Raw genomic sequence first — 24117 nt, 5'->3', positions numbered from 1 at the left:
TAAATGTCAGTTCCTCATGAGCCTGTGTAAGTATATCACACAATGTGTTTGAGTGAAATGCTGAGCTATTTTGATTGAAACGTCTCCTGCCACTGCCAGTATCACTGCAGACTTCACTGCTGCCCCTGGAATGTTGGCATCAAGTATGCAATCCTGACAGACAGCTGCACTGCAATGGCCTTTTTAACATGCCAAACAAGCACAGCCTCCAAAGACCATGCATCCTAAAATACCATGAATAATGTTAATACGAACTATGTCACATTAGTGAGTTATACTAAATTGACTGATTGTAGAAACAGGTTGAGAACCAAAAAAAAACATCCATTGGAAATGTTTATATATTGAATATATACTGCTTATAGGCCTACCCTATGATTAAAACAGTAAAACATAAATACAAAACATTCAAAAACAATAAACATGGATTCATGTTTTGAGAATAATTAGCCAGAAAATATGCATTTGACAAGTTTTTTTTGTTAGAAACTGTTTGAATATCATAGACCAGAGGTGAATAACAGCATGTAAGTGATAGTCAATGACACAATATTCTCGTGAGAGATTGTGGATGAACCGTGATTTATGGACACCCTCACTTTGACAACTTAATCTTCCATAATGGCTGCTTTATTATCTCGCGTTCCTTGTTCGTTTTACCCAAAACCCATCTTCACTCGATGTAAAAACCAAGGTAGTCATTAACTCTAGGTGTTTCCCTATCACAGCAGCACATGCCGTGTTTATTTTCTACATGTTCAGCCCCGCCCAGTGGTGTAAAGTAACTAAGTACATTTACTCAAGTACTGTACTTAAGTACTTTTACTCCACTACAATTATTTGAAAACTTTAGTAGTTAATCATTATTACAAAACATACAGTAACCACTTCAATATTCATTTCGGCCATTTGAAAATAGCCGATCTACAAGCTCACAATGGCATGATGGATGCATTGTGAGCTTGTAGATCAGCTATTTTCAAAATATTTTAATACATTTTATACATTTGAAAACGTGTGAAACGGGATATTCTGCATAATGAGTACTTTCTACTTTTGGTACTTCAAGTACATTTTTATACCAATACTTTTGTACTTTTACTCAAGTCAATTCCGGACATGTAACTGAGTATTTCTACATTGCAGTATTGATACTTTTACTTAAGTAAAAAATGTGAGTAGTGAGTTTCCACCACTGGCCCCGCCCTACAGACGCACTGATATCACGCAGTTGCGTAATTTGACAAGGCAGCGCAAAAAATAGAGAGAATGAAAGCTTGACAGCTACCGCCTGGCTTTAATATACAATTAGATTCAATTAGAAACACACTTGATTACTTGATACTTAATTCATTTTCCGGGGGGGAAATCGCATAGTTCAGATAATACATTTTGCTTTTATGGCCACTGTGTTAACGAATAATGTTTGGGTTGCTCCTCCAGGGAAGGACGCGCCGTCTCTCCGTAAACCCGCACTATCAATAGATGACGGTCTGAATCTGAAAGGTGAAGATCATGGACATAAAGTGCTGTACAACAACACGAGGGATGCGATCGCGGCAACTTCTTCCTTTCACGATTACAATTTGGTAGGATATTGCATTTTTGTTTTAAATATATTATGTTATCATTGCGACTGTCAGTTAATAATATGCCTCACAACATGCAGTTTAGTAGGACTCATCATGTTAAGATACGGATCTATACAGCGATCAGTCAGATTGCTACTAAAGGCAGTTCAATTAAAGATATAAATGGGCTTTTTGACTGTAGTATACTACGGATGGAGGCCTTCACACACATTTCATATATATATATATATATATATATATATATATATATATATATATATATATATATATATATATATATATATACATATACATACATACATACATACACACACACACACACACACACACACACACACACACACACACACACACACACACACACACACACACTCCTTACCCTATAAATGGCTGGCTGTAGCCTATTTTCTTAATCGTTTAAAAAAGGCCTGTCGCTTATTTTTAACTGAAACTGTGATTGTTCAATGGCTGATCTGATAATGACCTTTAATTAACTGGAAAAGCTTTACAGTAGGCTAGAGCGAGCATGCCCATGCACGCAATGTGTGAATAGGCTCAATCGTACATTCACGGTTGGGACATGAAACTTGGGAAGAAGATGGATAGCGCTGCGGAGCAACTGGATGTTCTAATTTCAGCCCATGGATTTCCATATAGCTTAGTGGAAGGAGCACTTCTGAAGGGCGGCTGCTTCAGAAGCGAGGGAGGCAGAAGTTCTTTCATGTGGCTGACATTCACAGAACAGAAGAAGTGCAGCTTCAGCAAGGGTTATAGGCTATACCATTGGTTCTTAAACCTTTTAATTTCAAGGACCCCCATAACTCTGGGTGTGAACCATTTGCACACATAGAGTTACAGACCTGCAAGGGTCCATTTAGAACCCCCTCAAGGAACCCTGGAGGGTCCCTGGACCCCACTTTGAGAACCATATAGGCTAAAAAGATGGACTCTGACTAGATATTTTGTAAAAGTAGCTTTGGCTCTTCGGCATCAGTTTAGAACGCAGTTCAATTCTGGCCATGGATGTTGCATTAGTCAGCTGGTCTTTTTTTGGGACACAGAATGAATGGTTTTACGGGAGAGGTGGGAATGTAACATAAGGCCATTGCTGAGTTCAGTGTCCATGATAAATGTTTTAGTGCTGACTATGAACCTAGTCATTTTATTGTCCTTTCACAATATCAAGAGAAGAGGAAGAAATCTGTCAGTTTATTTTAATGACATGTTTTACTGTTAAATATAATAAAGTACACCTGTTTTTCACAGTAGCCTAACTCCCCTAGGGTCAGTTGCAGATGAGCTAATTAGCTTACAGAACTGACTCTGATCTGTTTCACCTTTCAGGTCAAATCTGAGATGGACAACTACATGTCTTCCCTCCCACAGGGTCTAGACACCAAGAGGGTGTGCAAAAACAGTTCTATAATCACAGAGCCCTCTTTTACAGAGGACCTGGGCTCTCCTTACAGCGTTAACATGAGTCTACTCCTGCCCGATGTTACTTACATGCACCCTGGTCTCTGTAGGCCAATGAGACCCATCAAGACAGAACCTCTCTCTCCACCCTCTCTGTTCCCCACTGCAGTCTGTCAGGGCAGTGGAGTACCAGACCACCCTGGTGTTTTTACAACAACAGACACAACTATCAGCAACTTTGTCATCAAACAGGAAATGCCATCTCTGGACTTTCAGGATGTTCCCTTGTTCCAACTTTTGAACTCGGACTTCGAGCATTTTATTCATGGAACACAGGTGAACTCTGAGCTACATGGAGGCGCCTCCATGTCCCCATTATGTCTTCCTCTTAGCAATGTCCATTTAGGCCCTGCCCAGAATTCTGTTAGACCCATAGGAAGTCCAAACCAGGATGAAAGTTATCCATTTACCCCACAGCAGAGACCAACCTATCTGCCACCTTCTCCACCTAACTCTGAGCCAGGGAGTCCAGACAGAGGGAAGGAGCTGCTTCACAATCTCTCCCCGCCTCCCTCCTATGAGGCCAGCATTGCCTCCAAATTGACTTTTCACGACCGCAATGTCGGATCAGGCCAGATTTCCAGTTTAGCACCGGTTCAAAGTCAAGATCTGTCTCCTGTTCTGAATTCCAGTGTTGGATTAATCCAAAGCCCAGGTCTTGGGTCAATTCAGGGTGCAGGCCTAGCACCGGTCCAGACAGTTCAGACAACGCCGGGTGTTGGTCCGCTGTCGCCAGTGCTGGCCCAGTCTGCTGCAGTTAAGTTTAACCGGAGGAACAATCCTGACCTGGAGAGAAGGCGGATTCACCACTGTGACATCTCAGGTGAATTGTGTAATATATGCAACACGTGTGGTATCGTACTACACTGTAGAAGCTACAGTATATTTCTCTCTCATTAAATGGCTATGAGGAGTTTAACCACTTAAATTCTATATACTTTGCTGACTGAGTCCCCCAAGGGTCAACTTGGTCTGCTACTTTTTTCCCAATACTGCAAATCTCTTCGCCAAAAATAGCCAATCTACAATGTTGTGAAGTTGTAGATTGGCTATTTTCAGCAAATGTACACCAATTATGACAGAATATGGTGGTTAAAAGGCATGATAATTTTAAGACATCTCCAACTACATGTAATGCAGTTTCAGAATGTTCATTTATATTCGTATCATTCATCATATTATATCATTCTTTTTTTCCATTAGGGTGCAAGAAAGTGTACACCAAGTCTTCTCATTTGAAAGCCCATCTACGTACACACACAGGTAAAGGTTTTGCTAATGACGCTGTATAACACTGTTTCCCAGGTTTAATTTTGGATTTAGTTTGGCATTTGACAAAATGAAGGAGTGCAAGAATTACAAAATGGAGCACAACACTTTGGTGTTTGTTTAATAAACCCTCATTGCATCGTGGCTACGAGTTGTGTGACAGCTTTTTCCTTTTAAACTTAGTTTGTCATGTTACCAGGCAGAAACATTCTCTTGGCATGCAGACACATTCTGTCTGCTGACAGTCCTGGCCCAGTCCTCTCTGCTGTCAAATCACATAACCCCCATGGTTCTCAGAAAGCGGGCAGGGGTCAGACAGGAAACGCCATGATTTATAGCTCATAATCAAACTAAATGTACAACACGAGTCAACAACACATACCTTCTCACTAAGATCAGTTGAATGTTTAAGTCAAGGTGAGTAGAAAATACCTAATAGGGCCTAATAATGTAATTTACCATTGCTATAGGTAGGGAAAAATCTTTGCCATCCTATTGCCCATAGTTTAATACTGTCTTTATGCTCTGTTGTTGTAGGAGAAAAGCCATACCAGTGCTCCTGGGAGGGCTGTGAGTGGCGTTTCGCTCGCTCTGATGAGTTGACTCGCCATTTCAGGAAACACACTGGAGCCAAGCCTTTCCAGTGCAGCGTGTGCAGCCGATGTTTTTCCCGCTCTGATCACCTGGCCCTGCACATGAAGAGGCACCAGAGTTAGAAATGCCCCCCATGATCCAAATTTAACACATTTTATTTTATTTTTAATATCAGAATACCATCATCTTTCGGTGCGATATAACAAATCATTTTTTATAAAGAACTGACATTCAAAAGTAAGAAAAAGGATTAGACCACTTTCTTCCCAGTTGAACTATTCTATTCTTAGTGCTGGCACAGATGATTGTTGTGTTTTATTTTAAGAGGATCAAATGTTGCCTTTGTTTTTCTTGTATGTTATCAAAGTAAACCCCAATACTGGGGGAAGAATTCAGGAAATACTGCCAAGGAGTCACATCACAATATTTCATATCAACAGTCAAATTATAATGAATAAACTTTTTTTCCTTTTTATAAGGGTATATTTTCATTATAATTTCAGTTCACTTTACAGAAAGGAATTCAAATATAAAATGAATGAAATATTTACTGTAAGGTCATGAATAACTGTAAAAGAAATAATGCAACTATTTCCAAGCTTTCTTTTCTAAAATATTTCAAAAGACCATTTACTAATGCATCATTAAGGGCAGTTGGAACAATTTCAACTGGACATTAGTAAATTAATATGGACACATCATGTAGGCTACAACATGTTGATATTGTGTGCTGTAAGATGTTTTGACTAGTATAATACTGTCGTACATTGATAGACATTTTTAGATTTTAAACCTACAACAAAATACAAAAACTTGGTTTACATCATCATGATATAATATTTCCAAGTTGTATTCAGCCTCAATTGAAACCTCAGATGTGCTCACATGTTTCTGTACACAGTAGGTGGCGGTGCATAGATTGTTCCTATGTGCCTCAACAGCCACAACTTGTACAGAACCATTACTGTACTCTGTAAAATCCTAGTGTTAATTTAACTCTTGAGAGTTACAAATGCATAAATTAAAGGAGTAGTTCACCCAAAAAAAAAAAATCTATTTCTATCAATTACACACATGGGGTGTGCAATTGATACAAAATAAGTATTTTTTGGGGTGAACTACTCCTTTAACAGCAATTTAAACATTAATTATTAATCATAATTAAACATTGTCAGATCATTGCCACAGTATTACAGACAACATGTGACCTTTTATAAGTCATAAATGTGTAAGAATTGTTTGACACACACACACACACACACACACACACACACACACACACACACACACACACACACACACACACACACACACACACACACACACACACACACACACACACACACACACACACACACACACACACACACACACACACACACACACACACACACAGTATTTATATCTTAATTTTGAAATACTTTTTTTTTTTAATTATTTGTCCCAAGAACAGTAGATTTGATCTTTCTATTCAGATTTTGGTCAGTCATGCACATCCATATTGTCCAGACACCGTGGAGCCCCATGAAGCCTCAGCCATGAATCACTCTCACTCTCTGCTGCTGTATGACAGCCCTTATCTACTGGTATAAAGAAATATACCATAACTTTGTTCATTTTGACTACATAATAGTGAAATGTATGTATGTTGCAATACAGTGAGTTAAAGTAAAAGTGAAATCTGTAGATTAATTCCCCTCCAGGACAAGCAGATTCAAAACAATACATTAAGTATAATTTAGGTGTGGCTCGGTTTAGCTCAAACAGCATAATGAAACTTCTATCCACACAGTAAAATCCTCAGTGTTAATTGAGCTCTGGGTGTAAAAATTAACCGGTAAGCATTTTTATGCTATCAGAGTACAATTAACACTGAGGATTTTAATGTGCAGGGATACATGTTTGATGTCCACTAAGGGAAACCATAATACAAATTTGTATTCATCGCACTGTAAAAGGGTAAGTTGATTGATATAAGGCATATGCGATGCGTTTCTAAAATCATTTTTGACAGTATGGCACTCAAGTCAATATAAGTGCCTTTATGATGCAACATAGATATGGTCGTCAAAACGTGATCTTTTTCAGGAAAATGTGCAGATACATGTAATGGTGCTTAATCACCTGCCTGAATTCCTTATAATGGAGATGCCTTTTTGGGGTGTTGGTTTGTAATGCTTAATTTATGTTGAAAATGGCTGATCTACAAGCTCACAAGCTAAGCGTTCTGAACTTGTAGATCGTACATTTTTTTCGGCGTATACGACAAAGTATAAAACAGGCTTAACTGACCTTAACTGAAGTTTTAGAGTCCATGGAAATATAAGATATGCATGGTTTTAGATTAATGAAAGGCTACATTTATCTTTATCTTAACTCTACCTTAATATCACCATAAAGAACAGAAATATCACTGATGGTCAGAGCCATATTGTCCCCTATAGGGTTCTTGTCGAAACTAAATTGACGTTTGTACAGTAAGCTTAGCATAGGGTACAATAAGAGGAGGAAGCAATAGACTAAACTTAAACATACTTCTACAAGGCACAATTGTACAATATTTTGTTCTAAATATAGATTTCAATAACAGGCAAGACATCCATTCTTCTCTGTTATGAAAGCTAGGAGTTATGACCAACAACGTAACAGAATGGTGTGTGCACGTACATTATGAATTAGTAGTACAAGTATATCCAGATATGCTTGTACTACTACTTGTCCCAGATATACTTGTCCCTCTGTAGGTCTGAACACGTTACTGGTTTCCTTCACATTGTACAAGAATAATATTTGTTTATTCTTAAATCTTTTCAAAGTGCCTTTTAATATCGTCTCCATGGATTAAAAAAAAGTTGCCATTTTGGTTGAAAATGCAAACAAACTGAAAATGTGTAATTGTATGCTTGCTGCCCTTTTTGGCATTTAAGCTTTCTAAAATACACTAATTATTGGGTGTTGTAAAACGAAATATTATACTATTTAAGACCAAATGAATTAGAAATTTGAATATGAGCATAATTACCATGTTGAGATATTCATATTGTTTGTCATCGTTGATTCTATTTGCTTGTTTAATAGTTCAATCATTATATTTGAAACATAATTGTTCTTTTTTTTTAATATTCTACAAGTTATCATATATTAATGCTGTTGCAGTCTACAGTACCACCAAGTACTCTATGGTTGAGAGATTCAGTGTTGAATGCAACAGTGAGTTATTGATTAATGAATTGATTTAACTTTACATTGTATCTGACACTCATGTAAAGTGTTACACAAGATTGTATAGTAGTAGCTTAAATTGTATCCTAATTCAATGTGCTAATGCTACAACCTGACCGACAGTGAATTTCCAAATAAATGTTTTGTGTAACCTTTTTTTCTTTCTTTCTTTTCTTTCACTGGTAATGAAAGAACTAGCCTACTAGCGATTTTTCACGATTTTTTAAACATAAAATTAGTTTCCAGACAAATGACCGAAAAATCATTTCTTTTTTTTTCTTACACAAATCCAGTATTTATTATTATTATTTTTTTACAAAACTGTGTTTTCTCTTATCCTTTTTTTCAATACAGTAGCAAATGACTGAACTCTTTTTTTTTTACATCAATTCTCTTACAAAGATCCTGTCTTTTCTTCTTTTCTTTCCTGCTGTTTGCATCGCGATACATGTTTTATTAAATCGATTTAAATCGTCACTAGTTTGAATTGATTTTAATAGATTTACGATAAATCGTTACATGCCTAATATAGGCTAATCATAGGCTACAGTATATACTAAGCCTAGCTCTAGAGCTAAGGCAAGCCCTGGATGATCTGTCAGAAATTGGAACCTACTGTATGTAAGCTGTTTTCAAGTGCTAACATAAAGGGGTGATGCTTTCGAAAATGAACAGGATATTAAGTTTTAATGCCGATACGTTTATTTGGCTGAGCTCAACCAAAGCACTTCTGAAGAAGAACTTTCCTGCTCAATTTAACGGGAACAAATAGCTAAATAGCATGAAATAGCCTCAATCCAGTGCCATGTTTTTGCATCTGTCCAGTTACCCTACATGATGGACACAAACCGTGCCTTTCTCAGTCGTGTGGGTAAAGGAAATTAAAACGTTTCCCATATAGACTTGTATCAGGTAAACATAACATCAAAATTATATATGCCTACAAATGAAAGTACTAATATACCGGTAGAGAGGCTATGACCAAATCGATTGAGAGTTTACCCTGACTTTTTATACACACACTTGCACTATAGCACATAGCTGGCCTGCTGCGAACACGAACACTCATGCACAACCATAATACTAACATGAAAATAAGAGAATTCCATAGCCTCTCAAATGGAATATTGGAAACTGTGGACAGCCGTCCATAGTAGGCTGGTCCAACTTAATTTAAAGCTACACTCGGTTTGATGTCTATCCTGAGAGGTAACTGTAATGATGTCTGATCTACAGTGTAATAAAGATGGTGGTGCATCTAGTAATTATGGTACATTATCCACTTTAAATAACTAAGCTTCAAGCCTGGTCTTGTAAGGTCCATACATTGACAGCTAGAGCTATCAATGTAGAGAAAGAGAAATGTGTTCTGATATGAAAACAATTAATTCTGACAAGTGTCAGTGGAATGAGTCAGAGAGAGAGAGAGAGAAAGAAATGACATATCAAAACATCCCTGCAGTATCAAGCGGGAAATGTGTCTCAGCATGTCATAATGACAGGGAAAGTTCCAATGCGGAGATTTAAAAGTCTCAATGATGTACAAAATATCCAGATAGAGGGACAGCTATATTGTAATCATCTATATTGTAATCATCATACTCTTTTCACAGTTGATAGGAACATTCTAATTTCTGTCAAACAGGGTCTTGGAAGGATTTCTTTTGTGTGTAATCCATACTGGACTGAATGGATTACACACAAACGAAATCCTTCCAAGACGCCCCCCCCCCCCAATTCATAAGAATGAATGTAGCATGTCTGCTATGCTTTGCTGAATCATACCAGTTCTTATAATGTACCTTCACTGGTGGAGGACTAAATATAATTTAGTACGCTTTAGTAGCTATGTCTTAATTTAGAAGTATAAAAACACTATCATAGGGCTACAGTATTTGGGTGATTTTCTGACAAACATTTTTTTACGCCACTGTAGTGATCAAATGTAACCTGAACATTGTGCATAACTGTATGCAGCTATCATCTGAAATGTCTTTCCTAATACTAAGATTAGGTTACAGAATGCCAGCGAATGTGATCACAGTACGCAGATGTCTGACACCAAAACCACATACCATTCACATCACAGTCAAACAGCATGATAATATACAACTAGTCTAGAGCCATGCCGCCGTTACATATGAAGGCAATTTATTAACCTTCATTCATATTGATATACTATGTTTGAGCTTACTTTAATTTCACAGCACCATCCATATGAAATATACAGAGAAAAGATCAAAACACTGACTGGATATTTAAACTGTTGGAGAAAAGGAGGGGGACATTGAGAAAATAAATGAAGAAAGGGCATCTTTCCTTGAACGTTTTGAAAAATATTAGGCCTGAACATTCTTTTTTCGGATGCAGAATTCCATCAGCGGGATCTCTGTTGAGGCAATGCTGAGCAGTATCACAACTCTTTTTACGGTAAGAGCTACATTTTCGGAATATAATTAACACACTCACCTTAGATAAATACAAGAACGAGTATGTTCCTGTATTGCAGATGTTACACACACAAAAATGAAAAGTGTAAGATCAGTATTCATTCACTAGTCACTCTTAAGGCTGGTAGCCAGTTGACAGTAAATTCAGGAGAAAACTCCTCATTATCTTCAATGGAATTACTCTTCTGTATCTGAAACATCTTGTAATAGAGTGACTTAAAGGTATGGCAAGTGATATTTTTTGGTTAAAACAAAAGGTTTTTTGTTAAAAGGTTAAAGCACTATATTCTGAGAGTAATTATTGCTCCCCGTCTCTCCAGCTAAAAAACTGAAAATACATTTTCAGGTGGGATGAAAACTTTCAGCCAATCAGGAAAAAGTACCCATTTATCAGCTTCAATTTCATACTGTTCCAATTCCAATTTTGTCTGCTCATTTCTTAGTGCCATCACTTCCAGTTCTACTGATTGGATAAAATAGGTATCCCGACCTGAAAATGCATTTTCTGTTAACTAAAGAGCAGGAGAGACAGGGAGACTCCTGATACTGAACGAAGACTCTATATATCAGGATATAGAGCAATTTAACACTTATTTTAACTAAATAATAGCATTTACCCTACCTTTAATGCAAAGGTAATAATGGGTAGCATAAATAGCATGTGAAAATGTTATTGGAGGATGCTGTGTTTGAAGCAATGCCATAACGTGATACGGCTCAGTGTTAAAAGAACATGAAACATTTGGGGTCAGATTTGCATATTTGTGTCTGTTAATTTCGATAATACAGTTACTCAATTACACAATTTATTAAATTGGACACATAATGAACATTGAAATAAACTCTGCACAGAGTATTGCTGTTACAATGTTGTGATAAGAAGTCATATAAGATGTTATTGCATTACGTTGATCCTGATAACCATTATAAAATTATGCTTTCAAATGAGGAAAAATAAATACAATACAACTCGTCCTGTATACACACTCACAGCCATCTTCAAGTGAAAAATAAAATGTTTTAACAATTGTTTGGCATGTAAAAGTCATACTGAGAACTGCGCTTGACCACTATAATGTTTTGTTGAGGTATGCTAAAGTAGCAAAACGTGGGGATTTAAAGGGATACCTTGAAATGGTTGCTGCATCTAAAATGTTGGGTTACTGTATATTGGTTCAGCCTTGTACAAGAATGATTTAACCATAACCTATGATTTAGACCTAACCTTGGTTAATAACAACACAACCAAAAAATAAAACATTGCACATCATATGATTGTTTACAGAATTATAAACAACTGCTTTAGGAATATCATTAGTTGGCTCTGTACTTGGTCTGCTCTTTTTCCCTCTACACACCAACTCTCCCAAAATAGCAGATCTAATGTTCCCCATCACACAAAGATTTGGCGGACCCCCTGTAGTAACTCTGAGGACCCCCTAGAGGTCCCTGACCCCCTGTTGAAGACCCCTGAAATATGGTATATTGACCAAAATGGAGGCCCAGCCAAGTGCAAACATTTTAAAACAAATGTCCTCCCAAATGTTTTGCTCAGTTGACACTACGGTATAAACTCACTCATCGCATCTTCAGACTATATCCCCCACAAAAGTTATAACCAGATTGTTGATATATTATCAAAAACTGAAATTTTGACAGTATTTTGAATTATATCCTTGTTTAACCAATTGCAGTCAATGCAAAAATAATATGGCGTAATCAATATTTACAAATAAATTACAGAATTTCTATAGGCTAATGTCTAGAGATGAAGTACAACATTCTCTGAATTGTCTTGCTAATTATGTGTTTTTATTATTATTATTTTATTGATTACAGTTTCAGTTTTTTTAATTCTCTACATGGCAACTCTGGTAATTGCCAAATGTGAAGCAATCATCTACTGTTACTCAGTTGGCAAGTAGCTCAATAGTTCATGACCCTTAGGTTGTGAGTTTGAGGCCAGCTGAATGAACATGCTAACGCAGCAGTAGCATGATCATTTAATTGAGACATGTATTTTTTTTTCTTTTTATGGTTTGACAAAATTCTTAATGGAACAGAGCCTTAATTAGTATCATTGGTAACACCTGTGAATGAAGTAAGGAGTAGCCCAAATATTTCTTGCCAATATAATATGGCTGCCTGGGTAAGGGACCAATTGCTAACTTCAGCTAAACTGTTTAGCTGTTGTAGCCTAAACACTGACAGCTACTCTTGTGGTACTGTTCCTACGGTAATTTGTGTACAACACTAGTTGTACAAAAATGTAATGTACTTCATTTTTGGCATTTGACACAGGTGTATCATGTTGTGTAGCTAACCTCGGATGGTTCTCCTGGTGTTGTTTGTTTGCCCACTTCAACCCGAACCTGTGACATTATCCCGCTGCTCGACACTCCATCTCTCACTGGACCAGCCAAAATCTGCTGTCACCTGTCACCTAGCCTGGTTTTGCACTCGCAGATTCGTCTGGTCCCAGGCTACCTGTCACCGCCTATACTGATACTTCAACAATGTTTGACCTTAGGCTACCTGGCTACCTTACAATCTACCTGTCCATAGATTGAAACGCAACATAAATGTTTTAAAGAAATGTCAAGAGGCTCAACATAAAGGATAGGAATTACGAGGTCCAACCCAGTGAAATGATGTGTTTATTTTAATGTATTACTTGACCAGTTGTCATTGGCTGGAAGTACATCTTATGGCACCAATGGATGTGTATAGGCCACTATGAGTGCTTTATTACAGTTTTCGTCATAAGGTCTGAATATTATCGGATGGGTTCGTTCGCTGGCCTTGGAATGCTGGGCACAATTTCAACTCCTCTTTTAAGTCACTGTCCCATCGAGGTAACCTGACTCCTGAGCTGCCTCAGATCAAACTACAGACTGGTAAACCAATCTATGGTGAGATGACGCCCTCTGCTGGTTACAATGCTGGCACACAAGGAGGCAGCATACCTGCAGAGCAGACTGAATATTGTTTGTGAATTTGTTTTTGCAATGGTGCAACAATACTGCCTGTAGTCTAGGCCTTTCCTACTGTCCTAAGCTTGACCGGAATCTAAAGATCCATTTAAACTGCTCCTTAACACAATGTACACATGGTCAAGAGCGACGAATCTGCTGCAGTTCAAACCGAGCATCAGAAAGAAGAAAAGGTATTTTAAGTGACTTTGAACGTGGCATGGTTGGTGATGCCAAACGGGCTGGTTTGAGTGTTTCAGAAAATGCTGATCTACTGGGATTTTCATCCATAACAACTAATCTACCACAGTTAAAATGGAGTTTGAAGTTCAATGGACTTTTTGATCAAAATGAATATCAAATATCTAAATATTGAATCAAGCAACTTCAAAACTATCTGGGATGCACACAAAAGCCAGATTAACAGAGCCTTAATTAGTATCATTGGTAACACCTGTGAATGAAGTAAGAAGTAGCCCAAATATTTCTTGCCAATATAACGGCCAGGAATATTGGCCGTTATATCTGCTGATCTCACAATGTACACATGGTCAAGAGCAACGATCTGCTGCAGTTCAAACCGAGCATCAGAAAGAAGAAAAGGTCTTTTAAGTGATTTTGAACGTGGCATGGTTGGCAATGGTGATGCTTCAGAAACTGCTGATCTACTGGGATTCAATGGACTTTTTGATAAAAATGAATATCAAATATCTAAATATTGAATCAAGCAACTTAAAAACTATCTGGGATGCACACAAAAGCCAGAATAGACATTTAAAATGGCCCCAGATGTGTTTTAAAGTGGAAAAACTGTGGTCTGTTCGAGACAAACCAGTAACAGCGTCCAAGTGACCCTGTTTGTTTTGGTCTTGACATGTTATATTAATTTCTCACTACGATGGGATTAAACTTCGTAAATCTTGCCCCTGACAAATGCCTCCCATATTACAATAACTTTAACTAATAAAATAAACTACAGAAACTAAACGGAAATGTAGCCAACCCAATCCAGAAATGAACTGAAAAACAAACTATAACTTGTAAATATAGTTTTGGGTGTATTATTAGGTTTTATTTCAATACTGTCTTACAGCACTGCAAAGCACAAAGACATTTTTTTCTGTACAGTATAATTACAGTGCAGTCTTTCAACAACTCCTGGCTCTTCACAAATTCACCTTCATTAAAAAGCCAATACTCACCTGAGAGCAATTAAACAATTCAGGACACAAACAAAAAGTACACATATATTAATAAAAATGCATTGTCAAATATAATAAAATGCATTACAGATTATAACTAATTCAACCCTTTGAGCGATGAACAAATGCTTAGATGTTTTGGAGGGTAAGAACAGAGAACCAGTATAATATATTTTTGTTCAATATGAAATAAGCGAATGACAATTGTGCAACATTTGCATGTACTGTACCAAAGCATTTGCAATTTGTTAGACAAATGAGAACTAGAGCTATCGACCGTTATTCGATAGTCAAACCTACATTTAAATAGAAAAAATAAACAAACGTTTGAATGTGAAAATTAGTTTTGAATTAAAAAAATACAATACTAATCTCCCTCGCGAGTTCTCGCATGGCCCTAGGCCCCCTGTAACCTTGCACAGCAGCTGGCCTCTGCAAACGACAAGCTACACTTAGTTACACCCCTCCCTTGCTGTCCGCAGTTCCCAGACAAGAGTAATCTTGGAATTGTGTGCTTTCATTTAATTTAAACAAAAGCATTAGTTGTTAGTGCTTAGTTCAGGCTATATAAAGTCTGACTGAATATATATTTTTATATATATAGGTTTCATGTCAAGGTAAGATTGTTGCATGTTCATCACAGCACATCACTTGGAGTGATGCATTTCCCTTCTCCGTAAATCTTCAATAACCCAGACTTTTATTTAAACCATTATATTACCTAACCTTATTAAAATGAGGCTATAGAGTAATACATGAAGTATGAATCATTAATGTTATATCAAGCCAAGAGAGCATGTTTCTCAGCATCAACCAAGGCGCAGAGAGAGAGAGAGGAGAAAAAAATACTTCTGCTGTATACGTTTTACGGCATACAATATTTTATGTTACAAATACATTGTAGGTACGAAGTTCGAAAGGTTCGAACCAAAGTGTTTTTTATAACAAATATTCGAACGTCAGTCTTAGCCCCCATCCTCATAGTGTGTCAGGTCAACCTCTGTGTTTGACTGTGACATCTCTCTCTATTTGTCCTTCCATCTGCCCCACTACAGCAGTTGCTCAGGATGTCTTCTCCGCACATGCTTGGTCAAGTGGTCAGACCTGGTGAAGCTGCGTTCACAGTCCGGGGCTTCACACTGGAAGGGCTTGACGCCTGTGTGTTTCCTGTAGTGCCGCTTCAGCTCATCGGAGCGCGTGAAGCTCCACGTGCAGCCGGACCAGTCGCATTTGTATGGCTTGTTACCTTGTAAGGAAACCAAAGCATATAGACAAGACGCGCAAGTCACATTATGATGATCTCTGCTGAATGACAAGTTGCTCTGGATAAGAACGTCTGCTTAACGCCTAAAATGCAGATTTTAGACAATTTATTACTAGGCTGTATACATAGTCACTGTACACAAAGTCAAAGCTACAGACCTGAATGTCTCCTTAAGTGTATTTTTAGGTGGGTTTTTCTGGTGTACACTGCTTTGCAGCCTTTAAAGGTACAGTGGAATTTGTCTCTGGTCTCCTGTAATCTCTCAGTTCTGGAGCTGTAAATAGAGACAAACCCACAAACATCAATGTGTTTTGAGCCATATCACAATATCCCAAATCCGAGACAATATCTAGTATCATATCACAATATCAATAAAACATCTATATTTTGTCCAGCCCTATTTCATACCACAGCACACTTATTATTGGGGACCACTCTGTCTCACCGCACTGCTGCAGTGAGGAAAGCAGCGGTTGCACCTCACCATAGAGTTGTTTGCATTTAACCTCACCGCTTACCGCTGCTGGTGTGAATTGATTCAGTGTTAGCAACAACTAAGGAGGGAAGGACTTAGCGATACATCAATTCCGCTGCTAGTGTATCTATCCACCACAGTGATGATCAGTAAAGGAAATACCTCCCTCATCATTACCTTGGCCGTTATTAGAGCCCAACCATTTTTGGGCCCAATCCCGATTTTGGAGAGTCCTATGACCGATAACCAATGTTTTGACCAATATCTTTATCAAAAAGTGCAAAATGTTGAAAACAATTTGATTGTGTTGAAAAAAAATGTTGAAAAACATTTAACTTATAAGCAAACACATTAAAAACAAAAGCATTGATTAGTCAGTGCTTAGTTCAGGCTATATCGAGTCTGACTGAATAGTCTTTTTAGCGGTGCCAACCGCTCTACACTTGACTTTGTCCGTATGTCCGTCCGTCCGTCCGTATCAGCACGGGATGAGCACGGCAAAGAAGCAACACATACAAACACACACACACACACACACACACACACACACACACACACACACACACACACACACACACACACACACACACAGACACAGACACAGACACACACACACACACACACACACACACACACACACACACACACTTGGAGCTTGCCTCTGCCATCTCTCCTCTTATTGGCCACACGTGCCACTGCTTATCAAAGAGGGGTCCAGGGACCCCCAGCGTATGTTCTGTCCGTGTAAGCACGGGATGAGCACGGGATTTTACACAGCTATAACTCCAGTTTGCAGCATGCCAGCACGTCCAAATATGGTATGTGGACTTAGACCACCAATAGGGACGAGCATGAATTGCTGAAGTTATCAAAGAGGAGTCCAGGGACCCCCAGCGTATGTTATGTCCGTCCGTCCGTGTAAGCACGGGATGAGCACGGGATTTTAAACAGCTATAACTCCAGTTAGCAGCATGCCACCAAGTCCAAATTTGGTATGTGGACTTAGACCACCAATAGGGACGAGCATGAATTGCTGATGCCCCGCCCCCTCTGTCTTCCCATTGGCTGGCCTTCAAACAGCCATAACTCAAGTTCGCAGCATGCTAGGGAGTACAAATTTTGCACATGGACTAAAACCACCAATAGGGACGACCTGTTATTACTTAAGCCCCGCCCCCTCTGTCTGCCCATTGGCTGGGCTTTAAACAGACATTATTCCTCTTTGCAGCATGCTACCAAGTACACATTTTTTAATATATGTTTCATGTCAAGGTAAAGATTGTTGCATGTTCATCACAGCACATCTCTTGGAGTGATGAGGCTGTTATTTAAACCATTATGTTATCTAACCTTATTAAAATGAGGCTATATAGTAATATATGAAGTATGAATCATTCATTTTATATCACGCCAAGAGAGCGTGTTTCTCAGCATCAACCAAGGTGCAGAGAGAGAGAGGAACAGGGAACACATCTGCGCGGTGAGACACATAACTAAACTTAACCAGGGAACACATCTGGATGGTGGGACATAACTAAACTTAACCAGGGAACACATCTGGATGGTGGGACACATAACTAAACTTAACCAGGGAACACATCTGGGCGGTGAGACATAACTAAACTTAACCAGGGAACACATCTGGATGGTGGGACACATAACTAAACTTAACCAGGGAACACATCTGGATGGTGGGACACATAACTAAACTTAACCAGGGAACACATCTGGATGGTGGGACACATAACTAAACTTAACCAGGGAACACATCTGGATGGTGGGACACATAACTAAACTTAACCAGGGAACACATCTGGGCGGTGAGACATAACTAAACTTAACCAGGGAACACATCTGGATGGTGAGACACATAACTAAACTTAACCAGGGAACACATCTGGGCGGTGGGGCCGTGGGACACTGGACACATAACTAAACTTAACCAGGGAACCAGTGGTGGAAAAAGTACTCAAATGTATTACTTAAATAAAAGTATCAATACTGCAATGTAGAAATACTCTGTTACAAGTAAAAGTGTGGAATTCAAAATTTCCTTTAGTAAAAGTACAAAAGTATTGGTATCAAAATGTACTTAAAGTATCAAAAGTAGAAAATACTCATTATGCATAATGTCCCATTCACAAGTTTTCAAATGTATACAAATCTTTTGAAAATAGCCGATCTACAAGCTCACAATGCATTGCATCGCCAAGCTTTGTGAACTTGTAGATTGGCTGTTTTCAAATGGCCAAAATGGAGCTGAAGTAGTTAATAATAATCTAAATCTACAAAGTAACTGCTTTCAAATAATTATAGTGGACTAAACGTACAATATTTGACTCTGAGATGTAGTGGAGAAGTAAAAGTAATGACATTTTGAAATACTCCACACCTGTGAAGTACAACCTCGAAATTGTACAATACTTTACACCACTGCAGGGAACACATCTGGGCGGGGAGGGGGGGACACATGCCTAAACTTCACCAGAGAAAACATCTGTCTGATGTCAGTTACCTTTCTTCGCCACTTGTTTCTTCTCGTGTGTTATTGTTTGTTTTACTTCTGGAAAGCAGAGCATTCTGTTTGGACCTGGACCTGGTAGATGAGGGTAAATACAAAGCGTCGTTCACCTGGCTGGATTCTTGTCTTCCCGACATCCAGGTATGGACTTTTTCTTCTTTCATGTCCATTATTGTTTCTGCTTGTAAAAGTTCCGTTTCGTCTATATTCTACATCTTAGCGTTTACAACCATAGAGTTAGTTACAACAACAAGCCCGCCGAACGTAAGACTTGTTTATTTTTCCGTGTTTGAAAACGCATTTCCGTTTCCGGTGTGCGCAGTGGTACAGTGGTTCTCAAAGTGGAGTCTGGGGACCTCCAGGGGTCCTCGAGGGGATTCCAGGGGGTCCCTAGCCAAATCAGTTAGTATAGCATCAAAAATTAAATCAATTAAACCACTTTATTTTAAAGTAAACCTATATAATATAAAGTAGCCTATATAATGATAAAAAGAAAATCAACGATGTATTAATATAGCACTGAATATAACACTTTTCTAGGTACTCAAAGTCGCCTTACAAGGTAAAACAAACTAAGAAACTTTATTAAGAAAAAACTAATTAAAATGGCTAAAAACTAAGCAAACTAAATATGAACTAATATAAGTCTTAAATATAAATTCACAACGTGTCGAACATATTTGTGTAGTTAAGCATTTTAACTACACAAATCTTGTATGATCTACAATGGCGGTCCCTGGCACAAAATATTTTCAGATGACAGCCCATATTAATGTTGATGTCCAACCAACTGCACCTGCAGCGCCACTTGCAGGCTCTGCTCTCTTTGTACGGGACAACCAAAGAGAGCAAAGCCTGCAGGTGGCGCTGCAGCCAGGGACCCTGCTCTGAGAGCTGTGGTGGTTCTTAAACTTTTTAGATTTCAAGGACCCCCCCATAACTTTGAGAGTGTACTAATGGAGCCAAATGGACCCTGCATTTGTACAGAGTTTCAGGTCTGTAACTCTCAGAGTTACAGACCTGTAAGGGTCCATTTGGAACCGCTTCCTCAAGGAACCCAGAGAGTCCCTGGACCCCACTTTGAGAACCACCGACACAAAGCTGGCTCTGAAAATGGTTTGTCTTCCATCAAAGCAGGAAGCAATATGTTATGCAGAGCCTAAGATCACATTCAATATTCCCACCAGCATTTACATCATTAACATGTTTTAAACGTTTTACAATCTATACGTGAGTTAAGACTGAACTATTTTTGACATGCTCTAAGGCTATTTGATCATTTTTAACGTTGAAATGGTGTGCTTTGATATCTTGGCCAAGTCTCCCTCAAATCTCAAGTTATTTCCTGGACAAATAAATGTTAAATGAAATAACATGCATTTGTGTACTTTTTAACTCATGTGTTACCCTAAAAGTTGTATATCAAGTGCATAAATGTATTGCATCATCTGAAATGTCTTTCCTATTAGGTTAAGGCCCGTGAATGTGATTACACTCACAGTGCACAGATGACATCAAAACCTCATACCATTCACATCAGTCATATATATACAACTAGCCCCGTGCCGCTGTTACATACAAAATGCAATTTTATTAACCTTCATGCCTCCATTCATATTAATATACATGTATATGTTTGAACTTACTTTAATTTCACAGCTCCATCCATATGAAAAATACAGAGAAAAGAGCAAAACACTGACTGGATATTTAAACAACTGTTGGAGAAAAGGGGGTAAAGGAGAAAAGAAATGAATAAAGGACACCTGTTCTTGAACTTTTTGAAAAATAGTAGGACTGAACATTTCTTTTTCAGATGCGGAACTCCATGAGCAGGATCTCCCTTTTGAAGCAATGCTGAGCAATATCACTTTTTACGGTAAGAGTGAAAGTTTCTGAATATATTTACAACACACTCACTTTACATAAATACAGTAACGATTACGGTATGTAATATCAGGAAATTGGAAACAAAGGCATTGGCTTCACTACTTACAAAACTTCAAAAGCAGAAAAAGAAACGCAGATGTTTCACACAAAAAAGAAAAGAAAAGTGTAGGATCAGTATTCATTCACTAGTCACTCTATGACTGGTAGCCAGGCCACAGTAAATTCAGCAGAAGACTCCTCATTGTCTTCAATGGAATTGCTCTGCTCTATCTGAAACATCTTGTAATAGGGAGTGACTTATTGCAAGTAAAGTAATAATGGGTGGCATAAACAGCACGTGAAAACGTTATTGGAGGATGCTGTGTTTGAAGCAATCGCATAAGGCTCAAGTGCGAAAAGACCACGAAACATTGGAGGTCAGATTTGCATATTGGTCTGTGCTTTTCCATAATTCACGGTTACTCATATGCAATTTATTAATTTGAACACATACTGTACGTTGAAATTGAAATAAACTCTGCACAGAGTATTGATATTAACATATTGTGATGAGGCACTATTAATTGTTATTGCATAACTTTGACCCTGGTTTCCGTTACAAAATTATGCTTTCAAATGAGGAAAGAGACACTGGAGGGAAATACAATACTTGTCCTGTATACACGCTCATAGCCATCTTCAAGTCAAATTTAAATTTGTAAAAAGTTGTTGGATTAAGGCATGCAAAAGTCATACTGAGAAAAATTGTATGAGTTGATATGTGCTTGACCACTATAATCTTTTGTTCAGGTATGGTAAAGTAGTAAAACAGGGATTTAAGTACCTTGAAATGGTTGATGTCTATAAAAAGGTTGGTTACTGGATATTGGACACTGGTTCAGCCTTGAACAAGAATGATTTAAACATGACCTTGGTTAACCACAACCCAAAAGAAAATGAAACCGTTACACAACATCACATGGAAATTTACAGAATGATAAACTGCTTTAGCAATACCAATATCCCCACTTTGCTGTATATCAAATTAGATAAATTACAGTCTCTGAAAAAAAGACTTTACATGTATAAATGTATTTTCTGCACCTACTAATCAAGAGCCCTATTTTTCCAATGTATATACAGCCGAACTTGGTATTAAGTTTTATTTTCACTATCACATATATTACAACATTTCAAAAGATCATTTGTACAGAAAATAGTTATATGCAATGATGAAGTGCCCCTCAATCATAAAATGTTTTTTACACAGTATATGGATGATAAAATAGAATGATGATTATTTGTGTATAAATCGACATCTGAAATAAAATAATTTGAAAATCATACTAATAAACAAACAAGGTGCTGATATGCTTTTTGCCGAAATGGTAATACAACTGGGCATAATCACGTGTGCACAAATAATATACATAAATATGACAACATACATTATAATTCTTCATTACATCAAAGGGGAGTCGCATACGTTCATTGGGCGGGATGTGTGTAACTGACTTCCTGGATTTGGCTACTTACTGAAAGTTTGGATATTCAATTCAAACATGAAACTGTGTGCGTGTGTGTGTGTGTTTGTGTTTGTGTATGTGTGGTTTCCAAAGTACTATATTATAGAATAGCTTAACATTACTATGTACTGGCCTCAGTCCAAAAACTGCATTTAGCAATAGCCTACTATTGTATCATATGGGTTACTCTGTCTGGAACTCTCATACAGCACAGCAAAGTATAGGAAACAAATCGATCAAAAACCTTCAGTGTTTGTACTTTTAAGTGATGGGCCTCCCAAAACTATGCATTATAACATGTTGCATGTAAATGATGGAACTAATGGCAGGTGCGTGTGCATGCGAGCGTGTTTGTACGTGTGCATGTGCGTTTGCGTGCGCCTGTGTGTACGGATGTTTGTACGCGCACACAGACACAAACGTCTGTTTGTAAATATGTATGTGTGGTTCCTCCAATTAGTTTAATTTAAGTGATTCATATGTGAGACAGACAAACATTTCAAGGATGGGGATTTTGAGAAGTTCCCTATCCAAGGCTATGCTGTTTACAGGTAGAAAGGAGCCAGTAACACCAGGATAAAAATTTGTACTGGAAATACAAACCCATTTGCAACACAAGTAAAAGTAGTATACTAAAGTAAGGCGGTGGCACGGGTGGGTGGAAACGTAGTCATGATTGCAGACCTTCATTAGGCATGACATCAAAACACAGAACAACGAGGACAAGATAGTATCATTTCTCATCATCTTGTTCAGTGTGTATTGCTCTTCTGTATTGTACATCAGACACCACTACAGTATGTCCCTGTAACACTGCAGTCAAGCTGGAGCCCGTGTCAGCTTTATTCATGTCATTTTCATGACATAACCATAAGAGAATATGTAACTCAAATAAAGTTGTCATACATTGAGTCTGTAAGGTGCCTGTTTCTTCTTTTTCACATACTGGATATGTTCACTGATTGTTTCAAAGTTCATGTGGGAGGAGGGGGGTGGTGATCTTTCTGTGATAAATATAATCAAAGCAGGCATAAAAAGCAAGATACAATAAACAAAAGAAGTTGTCATATTTAAACTATTATACCTTATAAGATTGCACTTTACTGATTGCTAATCACAGCACAAAATGCACCAAAGATATTTTTTTTAAAGAAAAATGTTTTCAAGAGGCTCAACATAAAGGATAGCGAAAATGAGATCTGGGGCTTTCCAACCCTGTGAGTTGATCAACGTACAAATTATGTTTTTCTTTGCTGGTGGTGCCACTGTGTGTCCAGTTTTTTATTGTCTGAAGTACAACAGAATACCATAAGCAAATGTTTTAACTAGGCCTATATCTTATGGCATGGATGTGTTTATGAGTTGAGGTTGCTGATGCGTTTGCTTCATTCCGGTTGTGGCTGTAAGGTCTGAATCTCATTCGATAGGTTGCTGGCCTTGAAGTGGGCACAATTTCAGCCCCTCTTTGAGTGTCCAAGTCACTGTCCCATCTGGGTGCCTCAGATCTAACAGCGGATTAGGGAACCAATGTATGGTGAGATGGCGCCCTCTCCTGGTTACAATGCTGGCACACAGGGTGGCAGAGTACAGACGGAATGGTGCAAACAATACTGCCTGTGGATCAAACTAGGCCTGAGTCCTTTCCTACTGTCCTAAGCTTGACGGATCAAAAGAGCACACACAAC

General features: G+C 38.1%; 3 protein-coding genes across 7 annotated transcripts in view; 1 reads left to right on the top strand and 2 right to left on the bottom strand.

Moving 5' to 3' along the window:
- Positions 1–1247: 1247 nt before the first annotated feature.
- klf5b (Kruppel like factor 5b) lies at positions 1248–5519 on the top strand. The gene is made up of 4 exons (XM_084085141.1): positions 1248–1589; positions 2937–3891; positions 4272–4331; positions 4875–5519. The coding sequence occupies exons 1-4, from the start codon at positions 1401–1403 to the stop codon at positions 5051–5053; spliced, it is 1383 nt and encodes a 460-aa protein (XP_083941267.1). The 5' UTR covers positions 1248–1400; the 3' UTR covers positions 5054–5519.
- Positions 5520–14738: 9219 nt separating this feature from the next.
- Positions 14739–19317, bottom strand: LOC311064672 (uncharacterized protein). The gene is made up of 3 exons (XM_084084584.1): positions 19032–19317; positions 16200–16315; positions 14739–16023 (listed from the first exon to the last, which is right to left on the bottom strand). Exons 1-3 carry the CDS (start codon positions 19205–19207, stop codon positions 15827–15829), a joined length of 489 nt encoding a protein of 162 aa, XP_083940710.1. The 5' UTR covers positions 19208–19317; the 3' UTR covers positions 14739–15826.
- A 1292-nt stretch (positions 19318–20609) lies between these two features.
- Positions 20610–24117, bottom strand: part of klf12b (Kruppel like factor 12b) — a 54960-nt gene continuing 51452 nt past the window's right edge. For all 5 annotated transcript variants that reach the window (XM_084085128.1, XM_084085130.1, XM_084085131.1 and 2 more), the window contains one exon: positions 20610–24117. This exon is cut by the window's right edge and continues 892 nt beyond it. The gene's annotated coding sequence lies outside the window, so the exon portion shown is untranslated.

This window comes from Gymnoscopelus microlampas (assembly GCF_963454915.1).
Source record: "Gymnoscopelus microlampas genome assembly, chromosome: 17".
In the NCBI taxonomy this organism is placed as follows: Eukaryota; Metazoa; Chordata; class Actinopteri; order Myctophiformes; family Myctophidae; genus Gymnoscopelus; species Gymnoscopelus microlampas.
The sequence above is the reverse complement of the archived record's forward strand: the minus strand, read 5'-3'. Positions and strand labels throughout refer to the sequence as shown.

What these genes read in the sequence shown, in the direction of transcription:
- klf5b (XM_084085141.1), top strand. Translation starts at nt 1,401, where the DNA reads ATGGCCACTGTGTTAACGAATAATGTTTGGGTTGCTCCTCCAGGGAAG. An exon ending in TCACCACTGTGACATCTCAG is followed by an intron (nt 3,892 to 4,271) that starts GTGAATTGTGTA and finishes TTTTTCCATTAG; the next exon opens with GGTGCAAGAAAGTGTACACC. An exon ending in CCATCTACGTACACACACAG is followed by an intron (nt 4,332 to 4,874) that starts GTAAAGGTTTTG and finishes CTGTTGTTGTAG; the next exon opens with GAGAAAAGCCATACCAGTGC.
- LOC311064672 (XM_084084584.1), bottom strand. Translation starts at nt 19,207, where the DNA reads ATGGACATGAAAGAAGAAAAAGTCCATACCTGGATGTCGGGAAGACAA. An exon ending in GAAACAAGTGGCGAAGAAAG is followed by an intron (nt 16,316 to 19,031) that starts GTAACTGACATC and finishes CTCTATTTACAG; the next exon opens with CTCCAGAACTGAGAGATTAC. An exon ending in ACACTTAAGGAGACATTCAG is followed by an intron (nt 16,024 to 16,199) that starts GTCTGTAGCTTT and finishes TTTCCTTACAAG; the next exon opens with GTAACAAGCCATACAAATGC.